We start from the raw sequence: 22,408 nt of genomic DNA on the forward strand, positions 1-22,408 counted from the left end.
TGGCTCACCATGAGTATAAAAGCACAAAGTTGTTCTTGTATTCGCTCGTAAAGGATAAGCAGCAGTGTTAAATGTGATAAAATATTTTGACATGATTACATTTCTGAGTAATATTTCTGTTTAGTACAATATTGCCTCCTCCAACTTCCTGGATGGAAATTTCTCCATTGTGAGACAAATAAAGGTTTTCTTATTATTATTCCAAGGTATGTCAGACTTTGCGGAGCCAGGTTCGGGAATGTCTCTTCCGCATCCAGCACTGTCCTGGGTGTGGCTTGTGGACTTGGAGAGGACAGTGGCCTTGCTGGTAGGTCGTTGTCTTGGTGGGATGCTGCAAGGCGCCTCTGCCTCTCTGGAGGAGCAGGATACTGGTTACTGGCTCAAAACTCCTCTTTTCAGCAATGGCTTGGAGATGGACTTATCACAGCTGGGTAAAGAGATATCTATTGGATTATTTACATTTACAGAAATGTTCGTCCTTGTCATCATCTTGGTTCTCTTCACCTAGTTCAGGGGTCGGCAACCCCAAATGTTGAAAGTTACATTTAACCAAAAAATATATATACTATATATAAATCAAGTCTGGACTAATGGTGCTAAGTAGCAGCCACAAAGCCAGATAGTTGTTGGCAATATTCAGCTAATCAGCGTGATTAGGGTGGAATGTCTAAGTGACATCTTAATTTATTTGTCTTCATGCTGTCCGCTGACATCATTTTTAGACATGTAAAGCACACCTTCACTGTGAAGACAAGTGGTACATGCGCTGCGGCAGATTTCCTTTTCTAAGCTTTCGGGAGACTTTGGCTCGTCTCTCTCCGCCTGTTGACTTTGTGTCCATTCTTCATACTCATAATCAGTACTGTACCCAAAGCGTACATGCTCAGTGCAAACAAAACACAGAGAGAATGCTCCCTGCGCATACTCTGCCAATGAGAACACCACTCTGCCCTGATGTCGTGGAGATGCAATTGAACTTTATTCTAGGGCGAGGGGAACACTATTTGAGAAGCACTGTGCTACAAAAACCACATTAAAACAACAAAATATATTTCCCTCCGCCATCATTTTCCTTTTTTAAATTTCAAAACATTTTGAAAAAGTGCCAGGGAGCCACTGGGTGCCGCAAAAGCACCACATGCGGCTCAGGAGCCCCATTTTGCCAACCCCTGACCTGGTGTCTATATTTTGTACTTTTGTCTGCATGTCTGTTAATGTGCCGATTTCTTGTTTTTCTCCCAATCACTTTGTTCATTAAGATGCTTCTATTAGCTCGTTGCTGGAGGCTGCGTTATCGGATAATGAAGAACAGAAGCCTTTTGACTGCACAGTGCATCCTCATTTAAGTATTCTGGTAGATTTGGCGTTAGGGTCCTCCAAAGAACCCGCAAACAGTCTCTGGATCACCATGCAAGACTATGCCATCAGCAAAGGTCAGTCTTAAAACAACCATGTTGTGTCAAATTCCTAAAGTTAAGGCTAGAGCTGAGGGGTATGACAATATGAAGAGTATTATCATGTCAATTTTTCCTATCGTCATTTGTCATTTCATGTGAACAGTGAACAATATTAATGACAGAAGGCTTGTAAGGTGGTCAAAATGTTCACTTACCATGGTTGTTCCACACAATATTATCCATGTTTCTTCCTCTCCTCCATTCTACCTAACGTAATTGTACTTCTAGTAGCAGTAGACTGTTTTTCTAAACTTGGTCATGTAACTCATTGAAAAAAATGACATGCAGTTGAACGAGGCTTGCTAAAATATTGCATCTTCAATGTAATCTTTTGGTTTGTAAATGACTCTAAATTAATAACAACAATATCCTGTACCATGTGGTTGGACTTTGGCTGGCAGCATAGACTATCAAAGAGGGATGAGTTGTCGCGATTCTGCCATTTTAAAGGTGACATAGGTTTGTGTCTGAGGGTATCATGATTTTGAAATCAATACATGCATCGTGACAGCCTTGTCCGTTATTCAGTCATCAAAGTTTTGCTCTCAGTTTCAAAAAGATTAGTGACCCCATATAACGAATTAGGCTGTAACTGCAAGGAACTGTTACAAATATACAAATGATTGTGTGCTCTTTCTGTTTATTTTTCAGATTGGGACAATGCCTCTCTTAGTAATGAATCCCTATTAGATACTGTTTCCAGGTTTGTTTTAGCAGCCTTATTGAAGCACACTGGGTTGCTCAAACAAGCACACGGAGAGGGAAGGTAATCAACCAGATTCTTTTCAAAACAAATCTATTTTGAATTGTCAAATTTCACAATTTGCTCTTTCTATAGAGACCAGCCATCTAAGTCACTGACAGAGATCTATCGCGGTGTATATATGGTACGAAATCGGCTGCTCGCATGTAAGAATATGGACTTCACTCAGACGCGATCGTCATCTCGAGAAAGGAGAGTAAGTGTCCATTCCATAGTCAGACAAATGGTTTGTTTATATTTCAACAAATCAGAATCAGAATCAGAATCATCTTTATTGCCAAGTATGTAGAACACACAAGGAATTTGTTTCCGGTAGAACACGCTGCACTAGTATCGTTGTCAAAAAAAACTGCTAAGTGGCACTATACAGTTCCATTTTGGCTACTGTTGAAAGAGTTCAAAGAGTTAATGGCTTAGGGGAAGAAGCTGTTTAAATGTCTGCTGGATTTGTTGCGCATGGATCGGTAGCGCCTGCCTGAGGGGAGTAGCTGGAAAAGGTGGTGGGCAGGGTGCGGAGGGTCCAGTAGGATTTTCCGCGCCCTAGTTTGGATTCTTGCAGTGTGCAAGTCCTCGAGAGTGGGTAGGGCGGTGCCAATGATTTTTTCCGCCGTCCTAACTGTCCGTTGAAGTCGGATTTTGTCCATTTTTGTGGCGGCCCCGAACCAAACGGTGATGGAAGAACACAGGATGGATTCGATGACAGCCGTGTAGAAATGTTGCAGCACCTCCTGTGGCAGGCCATGCTTCTTTAGCAGCCTCAGGAAGTACATTCTCTGTTGGGCCTTTTTCAGGATAGATAATCCTTTCATTGAAAGTACATAGTCTCATAAACAGCTATCCCAATGCTTACTCTAATTAATATCTTTGCTGGTAACTTCTTGTATTGAAACACTGTAAACTACCATGCTACACTGTCCGTCTTGGTAAGATTTCAGACAATCAGGACTCTTTAGACATGGATCCACAAGAACATTCATTTACCCGCACCATTGATGAGGAGGCTGAATTGGAAGAGAGAGCTGACCGTGAGAGAGAAGAGGGCCATCAGGAGCAGGATGATGAAGAGGAAGACCGGGGACGTGAAGTTATGACAGCTGGAAGTATGTGCATCTCACACTTTTTATGATATGAACATACGGTACAAAATAATTACCGGTAATGTACCCTATTAACTTGCTCTATGTCAACCGTGTGATATAAAGTATGATATGCTAATTTCCACTGAGCCGTGTCAGGCTTTATCTGCTGTCTCTGACTGGCCCTTGAAACTTCACCAATTCACAATAAAACTTGGGGTGCTCCATTCCTAATTTTCTTGCCATTCTATGTATCAGAATCATCTTTATTGCCAAGTTTGTAGAACACACAAGGAATTTGTCTCCGGTAGAACACGCTGCATTAGTATCATCATCAACAAAAAAAAATGTAGAAGTATAATGGCAAGACTATTTTTCATTATAAACTGCATACACCTTCAAAGCTCCAAGCGTGTCCAATTCTAAAACATTGAGCTTCTCTGATACAATACATTTGGTTTTAACGGCACACAAAGTACTTCTCTCAATAAAAAAAGACTGTTATCTCACTGTAGAAAGTGTCAGTCGCTGAATATTTTCCACACCTCTTTGGAGGAAGATGAAATCAATCGACAAGACGAGTGTATTTGAAGGGATCATTCGATCACCCAAAAATGAAGGAAATTGTTGCAGATTACATTTCAATTATTGGTTGGTGCACCACTAAATAAAAACAAAATTTTATTTGTAAGTCTGGAGGTAGTTCAAGTGAACAAAAGCAGTTAACGAGAGAGGCATTTGCGGTCTTCATGCTGATAACATGACTGCATGTTAGAGGAAGGAGTGCCACTGAGATTTTTCCTGATAATCATCTGTGAACCCCAAATAGGAACGATATTCTGCTCTTTTCACGTCTATTATATACAGCAGTAGAAACTGGTAGGTTGCACAAAATGCAGCCATTTCTCCCAGTGGACTCAAACTATGATGATCTTCTATTGATGCCATCAGTAAAGTTGTTTACAAGTTTTTAATTTATAGTGGAACAACATCAGATGCACTCCCAATCAATACTTGTCATTTATACTTGTCAATGCCATGAAATGAGTTATCACAGTTTGAATCAGGTAAGGTTTGCGGTATAATAATCCTACTAAGCCAATGATGCATTACACTGTATATGTGAGCCATCTAGAAAAGCAGAAAGTGATAGTTGTATATTACAGTCTCCTGCAAAAGTATTGGTTGGATAAATTAGCACCACTATGTAATTATAATATTATATAATCCTTCTTGCTGTTGTCTTATGGTAATGAAAAGTCCTACACATCTGGGTTCAAATAACCAGCTTCCTTTATACAAACTATTTAACTGAAATGTTCATGCATGTGTTATTATCCTTAGAGTAAGGTTAAATAGCTAAAACAAGTCTTGCTTTTATCTAGTTTTATGTGTCTCTCTGCTTTGTTTCACACAGAAATCTTTCAGTGTTTTCTCTCCGCACGAGATGTAGCACGTAGTCGGGACAGAGAGAGGGCTGCCAGTCTTGGTCCCAGCTTGGTTTCCTGGAGTGGAGGAACAGGCACCAATGGAGGAGGAGAAGAGGATACGATTCTGTCTCAAGAGGGAAGAAGGGGTAGTACGATTCTCCCAGAAGGCCAGGACTTGTACACAGCAGCTTGTAACTCTGTGATTCACCGCTGTGCCCTTCTCATATTGGGGGTCAGTCCAGTATTGGATGAACTTACCATGCAGAACCAAGAAGAGGAGCAAACCGCCACTGGAACACAAGACTGTCTTAGCTTTATGACCAGGTTCGTTGCAGTCAATAAAATGGGCGGAATAATGATCGGTTCAAAAGAAGTTTCACTGACAATACCAAAGTAATTGACCAACAATTGATGCTTGACCCTCCAGTGCAAATCAAACAAGTGTATTGAGCAGTTAAGCTAAAATAAGGAAAATAATGCAGATAGATGAAAATATGTTTTATATTCTCATCATGCACACACCGATGTATGGAAGGCAAACATCAAACTGATACATGTAAGCGTGTAATGCATGAGAAGAGATGACTGACATTAGCAGTTCTCAAGATATGTTTATAGATTACTTTCAACGCTTGTTACAGACATCAGATAGTTTGAAAATCAATTTAACTGTCATACTAATTGGTCATCAACAAATTTAAAGCACTCCAAGAGAAGCTCCAAATGTATTCTTTTTTTTTTGGGCCAAATCAAACATTTCAACTGTCATTTCACTGTCTTCATCAAACTAGTCATTTGAATTGTTTCGGATTTTAAGGAGTAAAAGTCAAGATAGGGAATCAGACAAATAACACTAAACCAAGTGCAAAGAAACGAGCCATAGCTTACAGTACATTAGTATAATCCCAAATTGTCTTAAATTTACTGTAACTTGTATAATAGAAGATATTGTAATGTCTGATAGACATTTACTAAGCTGTATGTACTAATTACACCTGAACTACTTTGTAGCAATCCATGATCGTCCAATATAATTTGAACTCAAACCAAGCCCATTGCCTTTAGCTACCCGCTACTAGTACTTTCTCTTAATTGGTAAAGTGTTCAAAGGCAGTATTATATTGTTTCAAGAATATGTGTGGTCAACATGTTTTTGTGTTTGCAGGAGCGAGAGTATGAGTGCAGAGAGCCGCTCAGTTCAAAGCAGTCCTAATTACAGGCTGATGAAATCAAGGAGCGAGTCTGACCTCTCCCAGCCTGAATCTGATGAAGAAGGATATAACCTGGTAAATAAAACATATGTATTTACCAAACATGTAGAATGTCCATGATAATATTGCTGTTATTATACTTAATCTGTGTGAAAACAACGGTATCTTTATCTTCGAAGCCTTTCAAGTATCTTTACATTCACCTGGGTCGCGTGCGTGTAATAATCCAATACATTAAATGTTTTCTATATTAATCAATGAGTCAGATTTAGAACAATTCAATTTCTATGCCTCTTGGAAAAAATCTAAGCATGTATTCAGTGCATAAATCGTACAAACACAGGGCTTGTTTGGTTTGTCACGTCAGAAAGTGGGAAAAATTGTTGATATTTTTTTTCAAATTAAAAGCAGGTGTTTTATTTTAACTCCTTACAAAGATAATTGGTCTGCTTTCATGGAGAAATACAGAAATCGCAAGGTTACTGCTAAAATCTTGAAATTCTGAGAAATTTTCAAATAAACAAGTGCTCAACTATGAATGGTCTGTCAAAAGATTTTGTTGTTGATTAATTTACGTAATAATTGATGAGTTTTCAATTAGTCGCTGCACCTCTTCATGCATTGTCTTTTTCCCCAGAGCGGACGGAGAAATGTTGACCTGGATTTGGCCTTCTCTCACAAAAAGAAAGGTAAAATAAATCTTTCATTCACAGCAAGGTTCCGATCGTAAATTAACAAAATAACGAAACCTAAAAAAAATTAGATTCACTAAATAAAATGGACATTTTCTTTTTTGAGGGGAAAACACTAACTATAATCCCTCTTCAATTGCTGCTGTGGACTGCAAATTTCCCCATTGCGGGACGAATAAAGGGATTCTGATTCTGATTCTGATAATGATGTCTGGTCACAAAACTATCAAAAACGATCGATAATTGTAGTGAAATTATATTTTCTTCTGTAAACTTTATGTAGTAATTTAAAGTATAAAACGTGGTGCTGATCGTTTTACAACAGGGAGAAAACAGCATTGTGCCGTCTGGGCTTATTTTGATTATTGACAAAAGCAAATGCATTGTCACTGAAAAAGGTGGGATGTGCAGCATATTGCTTATGGGGGTAAATCCCACGAATTCACTGGAGAACAAATGGACAATCAGAATCGTCTTTATTGCCAAGTATGTAGAACACACAAGGAATTTGTTTCCGGTCGAACACGCTGCACTAGTATCATCATCAAAAAATTGCAGAGGCACTATACAGTTCCATTTGGGCTACTGTTCAAAGAGTTAATGGCTTGGGGGAAGAAGCTGTTTCAACAAGCAAGTGTTTCTCCAACCATCCCCTGAGAACGAGGAAAAATCCCAGCTAGGCAGAAAGAATGCTGTAGCTGTGATTATTTTATTCCAACAGCCACCAAGCTATTAGACAAGGACCACGCAGAAATACTATCAGCAGGAGGAAGCCACAGTTCATGTGTTTAGAGAAACTGTGATGCCTACAAGACTGTTTGAATTTACAGCATTCAAAAGGTTCAGCAGAGCCAAAATTCAAGCACCCACATTTTCTAGAGTAAATACCCTGATTGGATGTAATGAAAACCATTATTTTTTGTATTTCCTCTTCAAAGCATTTCTCCTCTCTCAATTTCCTCAGGTCTACTTCATAACTCTCCAGACTCACTGGCTGAGTCTTGGTTTCGTGCAAAACTAAGCCGTCAGCGTAGCTACAGCTCCGCATACTCGTATGAAGAATCAGACCTGGACCTAAACCGGTCTCTTGGGATTCATGCGCTTATTGACAATATGATCAGCTTTATCCATGGTGACATAAGCCTAACTCCGGCTTTCAAAGAACCAGAAGAAAGCATGTCAACCAGCCCACAGGCCATTATCCTTGCCATGGAACAGCAACAAAGCAGGGCAGAGGTGAGAACTAGATACAGTATATTTGTGTAATGCTATACCATCCTGTTACACAACAAACAAACCCAATTCCAGTGAAGTTGGAATAGTGTGTTCAACATAAATAAAACAGAATAAAATTACAGTAAAGTCTCGTTATATCGATATTCTCGGGAGTCCGAAAAAATATCGATATACAGTAAAGTCTCGTTATATCGATATTCAAGGGAGTCCGAAAAAATATCGATATAACCGGGACTATCGATATATCCAACCCTGTTTGCATGTAATTTTCTCCGTGCGTGCATAGAAATAGTATCGATATAACCGGGACTATCGATATATCCGATATCGATATAACGAGACTTTACTGTAACCGGGACTATCGATATATCCGACCCTGCGCGCATGTAATTTCCTCCTTGCGTTCATAGAAATAGTATTGTAATAAGCGGTACTATCGATATAACCGATATCGATATAACGAGACTTTACTGTATTTGCAAATAAATTTCAAATGTTTCATGGTATACACTACAAGAAAAATGTGTTTGATGTTTAAACTTATCAACTTTGTTTTTAGCAAAGAATCATTTTATGACTAAGAAACTACAAAATTCGGTTTGTAACTTCACTCAGATGAACAAGCTAACCGCGAACAGTGATTAGGTACCATGAATGGGTGGGTGTGAAAGGAGGTTCCCTAATTTGCTCAGCCATTGACAAGAAAATATGAGGCGAGGTTCACCTCTTTGTGAACAAGTGCATGAGAAAAAAAAGTTGAACAGTTTGACAAGAATGTTTGTCAATGTACAATTGCAAGATATTTGATGATTTTAGGAATCACATTCCATATTCGGATGAGCATAGGCTGACATCAAAGAAATGTAATTTTCATGGATGCTCCTGCTAATTTCAGCAAGACAATGCCAAACCACATTCTGCATGTGATACAAAGGCATGGATTCATAGTAAAAGAATGCGGGAATAAGACTGACCCCCCCTGCAGTCCAGGACTGCCTCCCATTGAAAACATGTGGGGACAACACAAACTCGGACTGTTGAACACCTGAACTTGCACATCAAATAATATTGGGGGAAAAAATGCACCTATAAAACTTCAATAATTAGTATCTTCAGTTCCCAAATTTTTATTGAATGTTGCTCAAAAAGGTGAAGTGAGACAGTGAAAAGATCCACTTTTTTGGAGGATCTTGCAGCCGTAGAACTTGTTGCATAGTGGCCTTCTCTCCTCCATGTGTTCGTTAATATCAGATGATGAGTATTTTGGTGATCCAAATAAAAGATGGAGTCTTTGTGATGGTCATTGATGGCTCTTAATTGACACCTGTTGCTTTCTGACTTGTAAGGTCTTACGAAACTGTGGCATCACATTATCATTCATCATGTTGATGATTCTTATAGCCTTTTCTGAATGGAACTGTTCAATAAAAGCCTGCACATCAACTGTTGAATGGCCTGCTTCTGCTTGTCCTCTTGAAGGCAAATCAAATTCTCTGTGTTGATGACCTCATTATGGTCATCAACAAGCTCCTCGATGTCATCTGCATTGACTTCGAGTCCCGTAGGTGCTGGCAGAGATTTTATGACAACAAAAGGTGCGAGTCCGATGATTACATGGACACGGAATAAAACGTGACAAAAGAAGGCGGGTGGGGCGAATAAAATGGCACACTCGCGTCTAACAATCACCTCGTGCAGAGCAAAGTTTTGGAGCACAAGCAAACTTTTGGAGCACAGGACATAGCGATGCACTTTCGTCATAATCGTGTCACTGGTGAGGTGACAGTGACTCGTTGAAATGAAATTGAAGTGTCGCGAGCGGCAGCCACGCCTCAGCTGTCATCTCGCATGTGACCATTTAGCGTGACTATTGACACGCTGTTCCGGTGTGTGTGAAAACACTCGCTCTGATTGGCTTACCATGACACATGACTCTACCCTTTGGCCAATCACTTCTATCGCATCTTGACAGGGCGGTGCGTTCAAGTGTAGCAACACAAAAACGTTGGCAAGTGTTTGTCACCGCTCATTCAGTTAGACAATGCTTTCCAAACAGCCTAGAGCATAGGTGTCAAAGTCAAGGCCTGCGGGCCAAATCCGGCCCGCCACATCATTTTTTACGGCCCACGAAAGCAAATCAAACGTGTTAAATTCCATGATGATTGCTAAAATCTGAGCCAAAATGTCATATTTTTGGATGTCAACCACAATAAAAGTCATTATTCTTGACTTCAGATTTGAAAACGAGTTATTCATTAATTTGCTGTGTGCTCCATATGTAATATTTAAAGGGATTTAAACATTCTAATGGGTTCCCCAAATTCATAACGGCCCTCGAGAGGAAACCATAACTACAATGTGGCCCGCGGCAAAAAATGACTTTGACACCCTTGGCCTAGAGTCATACGAAGTCGTGCGCTATTCTCGAACCTGAATGCACCTCAAGTCTTGGATGACAAATAAACAGAGCAGAGTAGACATGTACAGCTGGTAGTTTCTTCAATTTATTCTTAGTAACGCACCACATTTGAACTGAGGCTGAACACGAGCCTGTGGTGTTTATTTTCCGGTCCCATAATAGTAAAATTATCAGCAAAAAGCTCCAAGTAGGCGATCGATGTGTGCATTCAATGAGAAGGGGTATGGAAAGTAGCGCCGGCTGGAGCGCGGTTCGGTCATGTGTTTCCGCCGAAGATCACTTTCGCCAGATCCGAAGGTCGTATGCTTGATGGACCGGCTGTGGTGAGTGTGTATTATGAAAATAGTGCTTATTATAAGGCTTAATTTTCATAAATTTGACGTTCGTATGATGAAAAGTTCATATTATAAGGCGTCCGTAAGTTGAGGTCTCACTGTACTGTACATACATGTCATCCTAACAATGTCTTCGTTTATAATATTACATATTGTGTATTTAATAATATTTTGTGTCTGCAGCTGAGATTGGAAGCTCTCCATCAAATTGTGGTATTGATTGCTGGTATGGAGGAGAAGGGTTCTCTGCCGGCAAACACAGATCGCCCATGCACTGCCTTCCAGTCCTCTTCCCTACTCACCTCTGTCAGGTTGCAGTTCCTGGCTGGTTGTTTTGGCTTGGGGACGATTGGCGATGGAGGACTGAAGCGAGAAAGTGTGCAGCTGCATCATTATCAGGTATGAGGTCTGACAGTGATTGCAGAAAGGAAGTTTGGTTGTGGGAAGCTATGTTGTGTAACATGATAAAATTATATTTAGCTGGATTCTGAGTTGAAAGCAATTATATGCTTGCTTTTTAGGATGGTGTTAAAACAGCTAAGCGAAGCCTCCAGTTGGAAATCCAGACAGCTGTACATAAGATTTACCAACAACTATCTTTAACACTGGAGCGAGCGTTGCAGGCAAACAAACATCACATAGGTAAGATCTAAAGCAGAGATGTGCAAATGACGGCCGGCACTTACTTTTTGGTTGCACCCAGCCCGAAATGGTCTTTTGGTTTTCTTCAACTCAGAAGCCCAGCAGCGTCTTCTGCTGGTCACCGTGTTTGCACTGAGTGTGCGCTACCAGCCAGTAGATGTCTCCCTGGCCATTTCTAGTGGGCTGCTCAATGTACTGTCGCAGCTCTGTGGCAGAAACACCATGCTGGGACAGCCCCTCCAACTGTTGCACAAACCAGGAGTATCCCAGCTCAGTACTGCTCTGAAGGTGGCCTCTACACGCTTGCTGCAGATACTGGCCATCAGCACTGGGTAATTAGTGGTACAAAGAAAGAATACTATGCCGTATAGATGACTATTAGATTTTCAACAACATGGTTGATTTTACAGAACATATGCAGACAAATTGAGTCCAAAGGTTGTCCAGTCATTGCTGAACCTCCTCTGCAGTCAACTGAAGAACCTTCTATCGCAGGCAGGAGTTAGTGTCCTATCTTCTGGAAAATACCATGAAGAATCCAAGCAAGAGGACTCTTCCGACGCTCAAAAGAAAGACATCAGAGGTGACCAAATAATGACAATTAAAACCAGGGATTTACACCACTTAAAACACATCTTTTTTTCAGTTTTTTATATTTGACTTGAAATAAGACTAAACTTCCAGGTTTAGGTCACCTAGTAATAAAAATATTCTTCCTATTTGCCAAATGTGAGAAGGGCGCCTCAGTAGTCTAGTGGTTAGCAGGCAGACTTCATAGTGCAGCGGTCGTGGGTTCAATCCTCACTTTGCCTCCCTGTGTCTGTGTGGCACTTGCATGCTCTCCCCGGGCATGTGTGGGTCTTCTCTGAGTATTCCAGTTTGCTCCCACATTCCAAACACACGCATGGCAGGCTGATTGAACACTCCAAATTCTCCCTTGGTGTGAATGTGAGCGCTAATTGTTGCTTGTTTCTGTGTGTCTGCGATTGACTGGCAAAAGGTTCAGGGTGTCCCCCACCTACTGCACGAAAACAGCTGGGATATGTTCCAGCACCCCCTGCAGGCCTTGCGAGTATAAGTGGTGGGGATGGATGGATGGATGGATGGACTTACACAAGATCGGGTTTTTTTTTCACTGTGACATACATTTTTATCTCCTTGTCGTTTGCGCTCTCCCACAATATTGTACCTAATTCCAACATCATTCAAATGAGTTTTTTTTCTGCTGAATGTGTCGCTTGAAGTTGTCCAACTTCCATTTAGTCCATATTTTTCCATCGAAAAATTCACTTGCTACTTGTCACGTCACTTGAGGCTTGAGGGCAGGGCTCGAGTGACGAAGGAAAGCGGGGAGGTAGGATCCAAAATACACGGCGAGGCAGATACTCATGAACAAAAGTCTTTACTGAGACACGCATGCAAAGATAACAGCAGGATGTGGTAAGTGATAGTGATCGATAAAGGCAGACCTGACGGCACGGTTGTAGCAAGGGTGGCTTTCAGAATACTCCGACGGAGACGGTAGTGTGCGATCGGCAAATATAGTCAGAAGGCACAATCAAGGGAATGACAAACAGCTGTGGGAACCCAGGTGAGTGATGATGGGAGGGGCCGTCTCCAGGGAGCAGCGGAGGAGGTGACAGGAGGGGCGGGGCGCGCCCAGGACGGCGACGAGATGTGACACTACTTTAGCTTTGCTACGTGTTTTGTAAAGCAGACCTTTCTTTCACTCAAAAAAGAAAATATCTCACCCAGTTTAACTGCGTGTTTTTCTCTTTGCACACACTCCAACAGGCATTGCAAACATAAAAGCACCGAAGTTCATTCTTATTTCAGTTTGGGTAGTCAACGTATCGCATTCATTGCCTGTCATTAGCATTAGCGTCACTTATCGCCGCCACACTGTTTTTATGGAGCAGAGAACACGCGCAAGTACTGTCAAAGCCATGATTGGCTGCATACAGTCATTGCATCGTATCGTGTGGTTCTGCACATTCATTCAGACAAAAAATACTGTATTCATAATCCAGGGGTGTCAAAGTAATTCTTGTCGCGGGCCAATTTGGAGTTATGTCTTCTTTCAGAGGGCCCTTATAACAGCAAAACCGCAAAATGAATACTTGCACTCAACAAATTAATCGACTACGAGCTTTGAAATCAGTCCAGTAAATGATCAGTTTGTTCCATTATTGTTTAAGTAAGTGTAAACAGTGGTAGCATCATCTGTTATTTATTACACATGACAATTTGACATTTCAAGATTGACAGATTTCAGCAAGTGGACACGTGATTTCATGGGCCACATAAACTGACCTTGACAGACTTTGACACCTGTGATCTAATTTATTTGGAGTGCGTTGACTGCTTTGGAAAGGTTTTGTTATGCACTGAGAGTGTGCGACCACAGCACAGTTGTGCAGCTTTGAGGGGACATTGTTGCCGTAGCATTACTGGAAACCGTAAACCTAAATGAAAAATGTCTTTTGTGTCTTTGCAACAAAAAGGAGTCAAAGCATGTCAGGAGAGCACTCATAAACTGTGGTTACCCTCAGTGGTCTTTTAACAAATGTCAAAAGTAAAGAATAGGGAAATAAACCAAAAATCCTGAGGAAACAAAAAAGGAGAGGAGTAGCAGTACCTTACATTGAAAGGGTTTCAGAAAAACTACAAAAGGTCCTATGGCAACACAAAATTCTGACTTTTTTTAAACTGATAAATACTTTAAGACAAAAATTAGTGCATCCAAAAGATAGGCTGCCAAATGAAAAACAAAGTAATGTAGTTTATTCGATACTTTGTAAAAATGAAGATTGTAAAGAGCAATACATTGGAGAAACTAAACAAATGCTAAAAAAAGACGATCAACATTGCAGGGGTAACGCTAGTGGGCCTTAATCTGGAGTAAATGTTCACCTAAAAGTGAGCAGCCTCTCATTTGAGGAGAGTGTGGTTAAAATCTTAGCGAAAGAAAATAGATGGTGTGAAATGTGAGTAAAAGAGGCAATTTTTGCACAACAGCAAGACCTTTCACTAAATTGCCATGGTGGTTTGAGGTTTCATTTGGATCGTGCTTACAACAGACTTGGATCTTTACCACATAGGCTTAATCATGCTGATGAGGTGATACCAGAGCGAATGGGGCAATCAGGTCATAGGACATGATCAGTCAGTACAAAAGAAGTAATCAGATTAGCTTCAGGGAGTAGTCCACTGTTCCCCCCAATCTTAGAGCAGGGACCTATCAAAGCAGCGGTCTGGCACCGCCACATCTGTCCATTAGGGATATATCTGACATACGACCACCCGTACTTACGACCACGACCGGCAGACCCTATTTTGTTCATTTTAATTCTACGCCTGACATCGCAACACGCTACCAACTCGGCAATGCGTACAGCAATATTGGCCAGACAGCCAGTATCTCACTCATGCACATCAATCTACCGCGTGATGGCACCGGAGGGGGGGGGGGTGTCCAGCGATGCCGGCCGCGAACATCACTAGAGCCGAGGCGGGTCGGTACGACAACACCGCAACGACAGCGCCGCAACGACAGCGCCACAACGACAACACAACGTCAGGCCCACTGCCGGCTGCACCGCCGCCGCCTCTTTGAGACAGTTCGTTCTGCTTCGGGGCGAGGTGGCGAGTCAGGCACGTCGGCACCGCGGGGTTGGGCCGCGCGTCTGCGCAGAAAGCGGGGTAAGGCCGGGGAGAGGGCAACCGGTAGAACATCGGCGACCCAGACCCATGCCCACCCACCGTCGTGGTGTCTGAATCAGGTCATTTGTAAGTCACTTAGGACAGAGTCTCTATTCCACATTTTGAATGGATTTCGACTTACGACCATTTTGATTTACGACCAGATGGTCGGAACGGAACCCGGTCGCAAGTCAGATGTTACCCGTATAGGGCCAGAGCTACCAGCACAATTTTAGTTCACTGACGAAGCTTTTCGGATGAGGAAAGAAACGTCCGACACCTTCAAAAAAGTACAGATGACGGCTGAAGAAACCTTTTCATCGATGGACAATTCCTGTACGACTGTGAGCTTACAGACGTTTTGCAACACAAACTTCGCTTGTCTCAAATCATGAGGCAATTGGCTAGCTGCTGCTGCTCCCTACTGCTATGGTAGAGTACTACACAAATACAATGTCCGTCGATAGACCATTTGAAAAACACTGATCTCATTGACCTTGTACAGTAAAAGTATCTGATTTCAGGTTAGACAGTGAAGGGAAAAATAACATTGTCTTCTTGGGTAAAGAATTTAAATTTCGGGTTTCACCTATGGTATTACGGTATGTTTCAAAACGCGACCATAATAGCTGAGAAGGTTTGATTAAATGATTTGGACCCATATTGTTGAAAGTAATATTGTTTTTTTTTTCAGCTTTACTACGCAAGCAACACACCGCTGAACTGCATTTGGGAGACTTTTTAGTATTCTTAAGGAGAGTAGTGTCCTCCAAAACCATCCAGTCCAAAATGGCCTCCCCAAAATGGACTGAAGTGCTGCTGAATATTGCTGCACAGAAATGCTGCTCTGGTAAGCAGACCATCTGTTATTCAATCGTTTGGAGATGACCTATGAGATTAATAAAACACAATGGACTTTCAATTCTAGGGGTCCCACTGGTGGGGAACCTAAGAACTCGGCTTTTAGCACTGCATGTTTTGGAAGCTGTTTTACCTACCTGTGAGGCCAATATGGAGGATGAACAATTGGCACAGGTATGGTTTTGAATGATAACAGAAAACACTATATCTAGCTTCAAGACGTACGTAGTATTTTATCTTGCCAACAAACAGAACTGGCTTGAGTTCGCACTTCAAATATGTTTATTTGATTTATTTTTTTATTCCGACTGTTGATATAAATTTCAATTTCAGAGCTAGCCTCTTTTAAGACGGGATCAATTGTGATTTTGTATGCTATAAATGTTTAACACATACACACACACAACTGACTTGATCATAAATCTTCCAGGTTGTTGAGCGGCTTTTCTCTCTGTTGTCTGACTGCATGTGGGAAGCTCCTATTGCTCAAGCCAAACACGCCATTCAGGTTAAAGAAAAATTACATGAACTGAAATTGCAGGTTGGGAAAAAAGAACAGTTTTCTCCATTAAGTGCTTCAATATTTAATCATTTGTGGCAATGACATACCTTTAATTGATAGGGAGAGGCCGAGGACGAGGAGGAGAACCTTCCCATCCAAGAAGTGTCCTTTGACCCAGAGAAAGCTCAATGTTGTGTGGTGGAAAATGGACAAGGGCTGACACATGGCAGTGGGGGCAAAGGTTATGGCTTGGCCTCCACTGGAATCTCTTCCGGATGCTACCAGTGGAAGGTACAATGCAATGATTTTCATTCACTGCCAGACATGTGCAAAAATGTTTCGACTCCTATGCCATGGTTTTTGTCATTGTTACTAGGACGACATTAACATTCAATACGAAACCTTAGACCTTCATCAGAAAAAAGACTTGATGCCCCTGTGTGGAAGGGAAAAACATTGGCAGAGGCCATGGCCAGTGCTTTATAGCCACCCAAACAAGAAAAAAACCTCGAACAAATTTGGGAATGGCGCTCCACATCATATTTTCAATTCCCAAATAAATTTGTGAATCGCAGTAAATGAGTTAAGATGAAGTGCACGAGAATTACCCCACCCCCCAATATAAACATATCGGCAATCTGTTTCTATAATGACTCCTGCACCAGTATGACAAAAAAAATGTATTTGTAATGCTAAACTCGATAACTAGTATTGTTATCCATAACTGTTTAAATGAAATAATAAATAAAAAAAATTGTGAAATATTGTTAGAATGGGTATTTTTCGTACACAGTTCAAATATTTCAGTTCTAGATGAGGCTTTTTCAGAAGTGCTAGACATTACATGTTGTGTTCGAGCAATGATAGCAGCATTTGTGACCAAAACATTCAAAAAGGTACGTAGAAAGGCAGAGACGGTCATCAATTCATCATTAGTTTGCTTATTCTCTTTGAGATGAGCAATGTACACCTTTTCTACATTGGACGAAATAAATGAAATCGAAGAATTGGGAGCTACCAAAGACTGATACTAACAACAGCTTTTGTTCATGTAGACCATTTATTCCCCTCTGGAGACCCTCGTAGGTTAAAAAAATCTTGTAGGTACGCAATACAGATACTGCACAAAGAGCGGGTGGTTGCAGAAATGTTTCGACAATGTGCATTGTACATCAGTACATAGCACAGAAAATAAACTGGCCTGGTACAATGGGCTTGAATATGCTAGAATCCTGTACAAAGTTGTTCTAGAACATTGCTGATGAGAGGAAAGAAACTACAGTACCTCCTTACAGCAGCGTCGTTCCTTGATCTGCACATATTTTTTTTAATTTTAGGTTTCTCTTTGGATTGATTGTGAATTGTTGTTATTTTTCCATAGTTTTACATTGTGAAGGAGAATCGGGGCAATGAGGGCACATGCGTGGGTGTTTCGCGATGGCCCGTACATGACTTCAACCATCGAACTACATCAGATATGTGGTTATACCGAGCATACAGTGGAAACCTCTATCACAATGGGGAACAAACCCTGACTCTGAGCAGCTTTACCCAGGGAGATTTAATCACTTGTGTTCTTGACATGGAGGCTCGAACCATCTCGTTTGGAAAGAATGGAGAGGTAAGAAGTGGTGATGGCTTTTTTGTGCTTAAAATCCACGTGTCATGTTTATATTCAAAGTCATTTCATGCAAGATTTCTGTATCTCACAATTGGAGCCTTCTGATATGACCAATTACAGAAGTTCTAATAACACCACATGTTGCGTGTGTGTGTGTGTGCCGCACAGCCTCCAAGCACTTGTGTGGTGGCGCTATGGCTTTATTGCTTTTATTATTTTTATTTTATTGCTTGATAAATGTTCCCAGATACTCAAGATTCCATGCACATTCCCAACTATTACCATTGTCACTGATAACACAACACAGAAATGGAGGTGATGGCTGAATAATCACATCCTGGATATACAAATCCAATTCCAATCCACTTGGGACTGAATAAAATATAAATGAAAACAGAATACAATAATTTGAAAATCATTTTTAATCAATATTTCCTGGAATTGAATACACAATGAAGGGAATATATTTACAGTTCAACATGATAAACTGATTTTTCAGAAAATAATCATTTTTTTCATTAATTTTCCAAAGTAATTTATCCTAAATGGGGTTTAGGGCTGCTGGAGCCTAGTCCAGCTGTCTTCGAGCAGTAGGCAGGGAACACCCTGAACTGGTTGTCAGCCAATGGCAGGACAGACAAAGACAAACAATCATGCACACTCGCACAGAGGGACAAGTTCAATCAGCTTGTCATGCATGCTTTGTAATGTGAGAGGAAACTGGAGCACCCTGAGAAAATCCACGCAGGCCCAGGGAGAACATACAAACTCCACACAGGAAGGCAGCAGCTGGAATTGTTGCACTGTGAAGTCGACGTGCTAATCACTCGACTATCAATAATGATTGACTTAATTTTTTTATTTTTTTTACTGGGTCAGAGACGTGTTTACCACTGTTAACCTTTTAAACTATCAATAAGTGTTTGGAAACTGAGGATACTAATTGTTGAAACTTTTTAAGGGGAATTCTTTCCGATTCTTTCTTGATGTATAGCTTCAGCTGTTCAACAGTTTGGGGTCTCCGTTGTTGTATTTTATGCTTCATAATGCTCCACACATTTTCAATGGGAGACAGCTGTGGAAAGCAGGCAGGCAACCCGCGTGCCCTAATGTTTCTCCAAAACCTTGTTGCATTAATGGTGCCCTTGCAGAAGTTACCCATGCCATTGACACTAATACAGTCCAATATCATTGCAGACACCGGCTTTTGAACTTTGCATTCAGAAATGTTCATAAGGTTCTGTTCCTTTTTACATATTTCATTCATTCATTCTTCTGTACTGCTTTATCCTGATGAAGCCTATCCCAGCCGTCTTCGGGCACAAGGCGGGGGACACCCTGAATTGGCTGCCAACCAATTGTAGGACACACAGAGACAAACATCCATCCACTCTCATACATACACCTTGGGACAATTTAGAGTCTTCTATTAGCCTTCCATGCATGTTTTTGGAATGTTGGAAGAAACCTGAGGGCCCGGAGAAAACACACGCGGGCCTTGGGAGAACATGTCTGTGTAAGCTCTCAGTCGTACAGGAGTGGTCCATCGATGAGAAGGTTTCTTCAGCCGTCATCTGTACAAATTTGAAGGTTTCGGACGTTTCGCCTCCTATCCAAGAGGCTTCGTCAGCGAACTAAAGTGTGACTGGTCGTATCGGCCCTATTTATATATAGTTTCTGAAAAATTACAGAGTCCTTTGGCAACACAAAATTCCTACTTATTTCAAACCGATAAACACGTTAAGGCAAAAATTAGTGCATCCAAAAGATAGGCTACCAAATGAAAAACAAAATAATGTAGTTTATTCAATACATTGTAAGAATGAAAATTGTAAAGAGCAGTACATTGGGGAGACTCAACAAATTCTCAAAAAAAGACTTTATCAACATCGCAGGGATAATATAAGTGGGCCTCAATCGGCAGTACATTTGCACCTAAAAGCTAGCAACCACTCAGTTGACGACAATGAGGTTAAAATCTTAGCGAAAGAACATAGATGGTTTGAAAGGGGGGTAAAAGAAGCGATTCTTATAAAACAACAAAATCCTTCATTAAACCGGTCTGGTGGGGTGAGGTTCAATTTGGATCGTTCATACAATAGCCTGCTTAGGCAAAACATGTTAGGCAACATTCGTAATGCTGATGAGGTGATACCGGTGGGAGTGGGGGAAATAGGCCAGTTGTTAGTCAGGAATGTAGGAACAATCAGTGGGGCCACAGGGAGTGGTCCTCTGCTCCCCCCAACCTGAAAGTAGGGACCTATCATAGCTGTGTCTGGCGCCGCCATGTCTCGACATTAGGGATATATAAATAGAGCCGATATGACCAGTCAGACTTTAGTTCGCTGACAAAGCCTCTTGGATAGGAGGCGAAACGTCCGAAACCTTCAAATTTGTACAGATGACGGCTGAAGAAACCTTCTCATCCTTGGGAGAACATGCAAACGCCATCCAGGGAGGCTGTAGCGGTATTTGAACTCACGACCTCTGCAATGTGAGGTCGGCGTGCTCGCCACTCAACTACCAGGCCCCTCTACATATTTCACTGAATGAAATATGAATTTTAAAAAATGCTTAATTCATATTTCACAAACGCAATATTAATCAGATTACTTTGATTAGAATAGTGTCGTTATACAGAAGATCTCGATTGGATTGGATGTACCTATATTTGTCTCGCAGTGGAGAAATTTACATTTCACAGCAGCAAAGTTAGGAAAGGAAAAGGAAAGAAAGAAGTAGAAAAACAAAATGCAGGAGCTGCTAGAAAGGCAGCCACTCTTGCGGCGCCATCTTGAAGTAAAAACAATAACAAATAACATGACAACACAAAGACACAGGAGAGTCTTTCATTCTTCAGCACCGTATACCGTATACCAAGTGAGTACAGGGCCAGAACTTGTTTTCAAGGGTTATTGGAAGGAGGAAGCTTACTAAATTATTCTACAAGCTATGCAACTAACCAGTAAACACAAGAAATGCATGAAAAGCATATTTCTCCCTAAATATTAATATGTGGTTCCACAGGAGCCAAAATTAGCCTTTGAGGATGTGGATGCCACAGAACTCTTCCCCTGCGTGATGTTCTATAGCAGTAACCCAGGGGAAAAGGTATGATAAAACTGCACACTGATAGCATTCTCCATAAGAGAAATATATGTGCTAAATTATTATATACCCCCAATGATTCTTTGTTGTCAATCATTTTTTTTCTTTCCATAATCAAAATAGTTTACAATTGTCAGTGGGAGATTGATGTTTAGGATTGTTTCTTATCAGGGTAATACCTCACATGTCTACAATGAAAACCAGCGTAAAATAATCTCTTCCCTCTCTGTATTTTACTTATATATGTACTTGTGGTACAGATGCAAGTTTATATGTTATGGTCTTACACTGTAAAAAATTTAAATCCTTCTAGGTTAAGATCTGTGACATGCAGATGCGGGGTACACCTCGAGACCTTTTGCCCGGAGACCCAGTTTGTAGTCCGATGGCCACTGTCCTGGCTGAGGCCACAACACAATTAATTCGAATCTTACACCGCACTAATGATTGGACACATCGTATCAACAAAACCATGATTGAACGGCTTCAAAAAATCAAGCCTTGCTTCAGAGATGCATCGAGTAGCAGTGGCATCCACAGGCTGAAAAAGAGTCGCTCAGTGCAGGGCCGTGAGGAGCATGACACCCAGCGAGAAAGTCAAGAAACTTCCATGAGGCCTGAGGAAGAAAGGGGGCGCCACGGACGACAACATGGCTTAGGCGAGCTTTCTGAGCATGTTCTAACGACACTCTGCACAGAGGTGTGGCCAGTCTTGGCCATAATCGGTGGTGCAGATGCCGGTCTACGTGTTGGTGGACGATGCGTTCACAAACAAACGGGTCGGCATGCAACTTTGCTTGGAGTGGTGAAGGAAGGCAGTACCTCAGCCAAAGTACAGTGGGATGAGGCTGAGATCACCATCAGGTATTTTTATTTGCCTATCTATATATATTATATATCTATATATCTATATTTGTTTTCATTATTTATTTGGGGGCTGACACACAAAGTAATCTGGCATTTCTGTATTAAGGATGGGCATGATCAAGTGAATCATGAAATGCAATTTATTTTGTAACCGTTTCGGTTGTTTGGCTGTCATGACACAATTGCCAAAGTGTGTATTTGCCCCGATCGCCTTTGCATATTTGGACACACACAACCTGTATGACTCTCGGCATCAGTTTGACATGATAACAAGGCCGCCCCATGCACAAAGACAGAGGTCGGCAACCCAAAATGTTAAAAGAGCACTGGATCAAAAAAAAACAGATATACCGCAAAGAATTAAAAGCCTTATGAAGCCTTATGAAGTCTTTTTATATATATATATATATATATATATATATATATATATATATATATATATATATATATATATATATATATATATATATATATATATATATATAT

The 22,408-nt window shown here is 41.0% G+C and overlaps 1 protein-coding gene across 3 annotated transcripts in view; it reads left to right on the top strand.

Moving 5' to 3' along the window:
- herc1 (HECT and RLD domain containing E3 ubiquitin protein ligase family member 1) overlaps positions 1 to 22,408 on the top strand; it is a 94,469-nt gene that overhangs the window by 25,811 nt on the left and 46,250 nt on the right. For all 3 annotated transcript variants that reach the window (XM_088991844.1, XM_088991845.1, XM_088991846.1), the window contains exons 18-37: positions 207 to 431; positions 1,260 to 1,433; positions 2,109 to 2,223; positions 2,296 to 2,416; positions 3,149 to 3,320; positions 4,714 to 5,050; positions 5,892 to 6,012; positions 6,575 to 6,626; positions 7,594 to 7,865; positions 10,803 to 11,018; positions 11,141 to 11,261; positions 11,356 to 11,593; positions 11,672 to 11,844; positions 15,658 to 15,813; positions 15,892 to 15,998; positions 16,255 to 16,365; positions 16,447 to 16,617; positions 17,708 to 17,947; positions 20,975 to 21,058; positions 21,369 to 21,919. In XM_088991844.1, coding sequence (XP_088847970.1) covers positions 207 to 431; positions 1,260 to 1,433; positions 2,109 to 2,223; positions 2,296 to 2,416; positions 3,149 to 3,320; positions 4,714 to 5,050; positions 5,892 to 6,012; positions 6,575 to 6,626; positions 7,594 to 7,865; positions 10,803 to 11,018; positions 11,141 to 11,261; positions 11,356 to 11,593; positions 11,672 to 11,844; positions 15,658 to 15,813; positions 15,892 to 15,998; positions 16,255 to 16,365; positions 16,447 to 16,617; positions 17,708 to 17,947; positions 20,975 to 21,058; positions 21,369 to 21,919 — 3,757 coding nt within the window. The remainder of the gene's footprint in view (positions 1 to 206; positions 432 to 1,259; positions 1,434 to 2,108; positions 2,224 to 2,295; positions 2,417 to 3,148; positions 3,321 to 4,713; positions 5,051 to 5,891; positions 6,013 to 6,574; positions 6,627 to 7,593; positions 7,866 to 10,802; positions 11,019 to 11,140; positions 11,262 to 11,355; positions 11,594 to 11,671; positions 11,845 to 15,657; positions 15,814 to 15,891; positions 15,999 to 16,254; positions 16,366 to 16,446; positions 16,618 to 17,707; positions 17,948 to 20,974; positions 21,059 to 21,368; positions 21,920 to 22,408) is intronic.

The sequence above is a fragment of the Hippocampus bargibanti genome, linkage group LG03, assembly GCF_051943395.1.
Source record: "Hippocampus bargibanti isolate YZ-2025 linkage group LG03, ASM5194339v1, whole genome shotgun sequence".
Lineage (NCBI taxonomy): Eukaryota > Metazoa > Chordata > Actinopteri > Syngnathiformes > Syngnathidae > Hippocampus > Hippocampus bargibanti.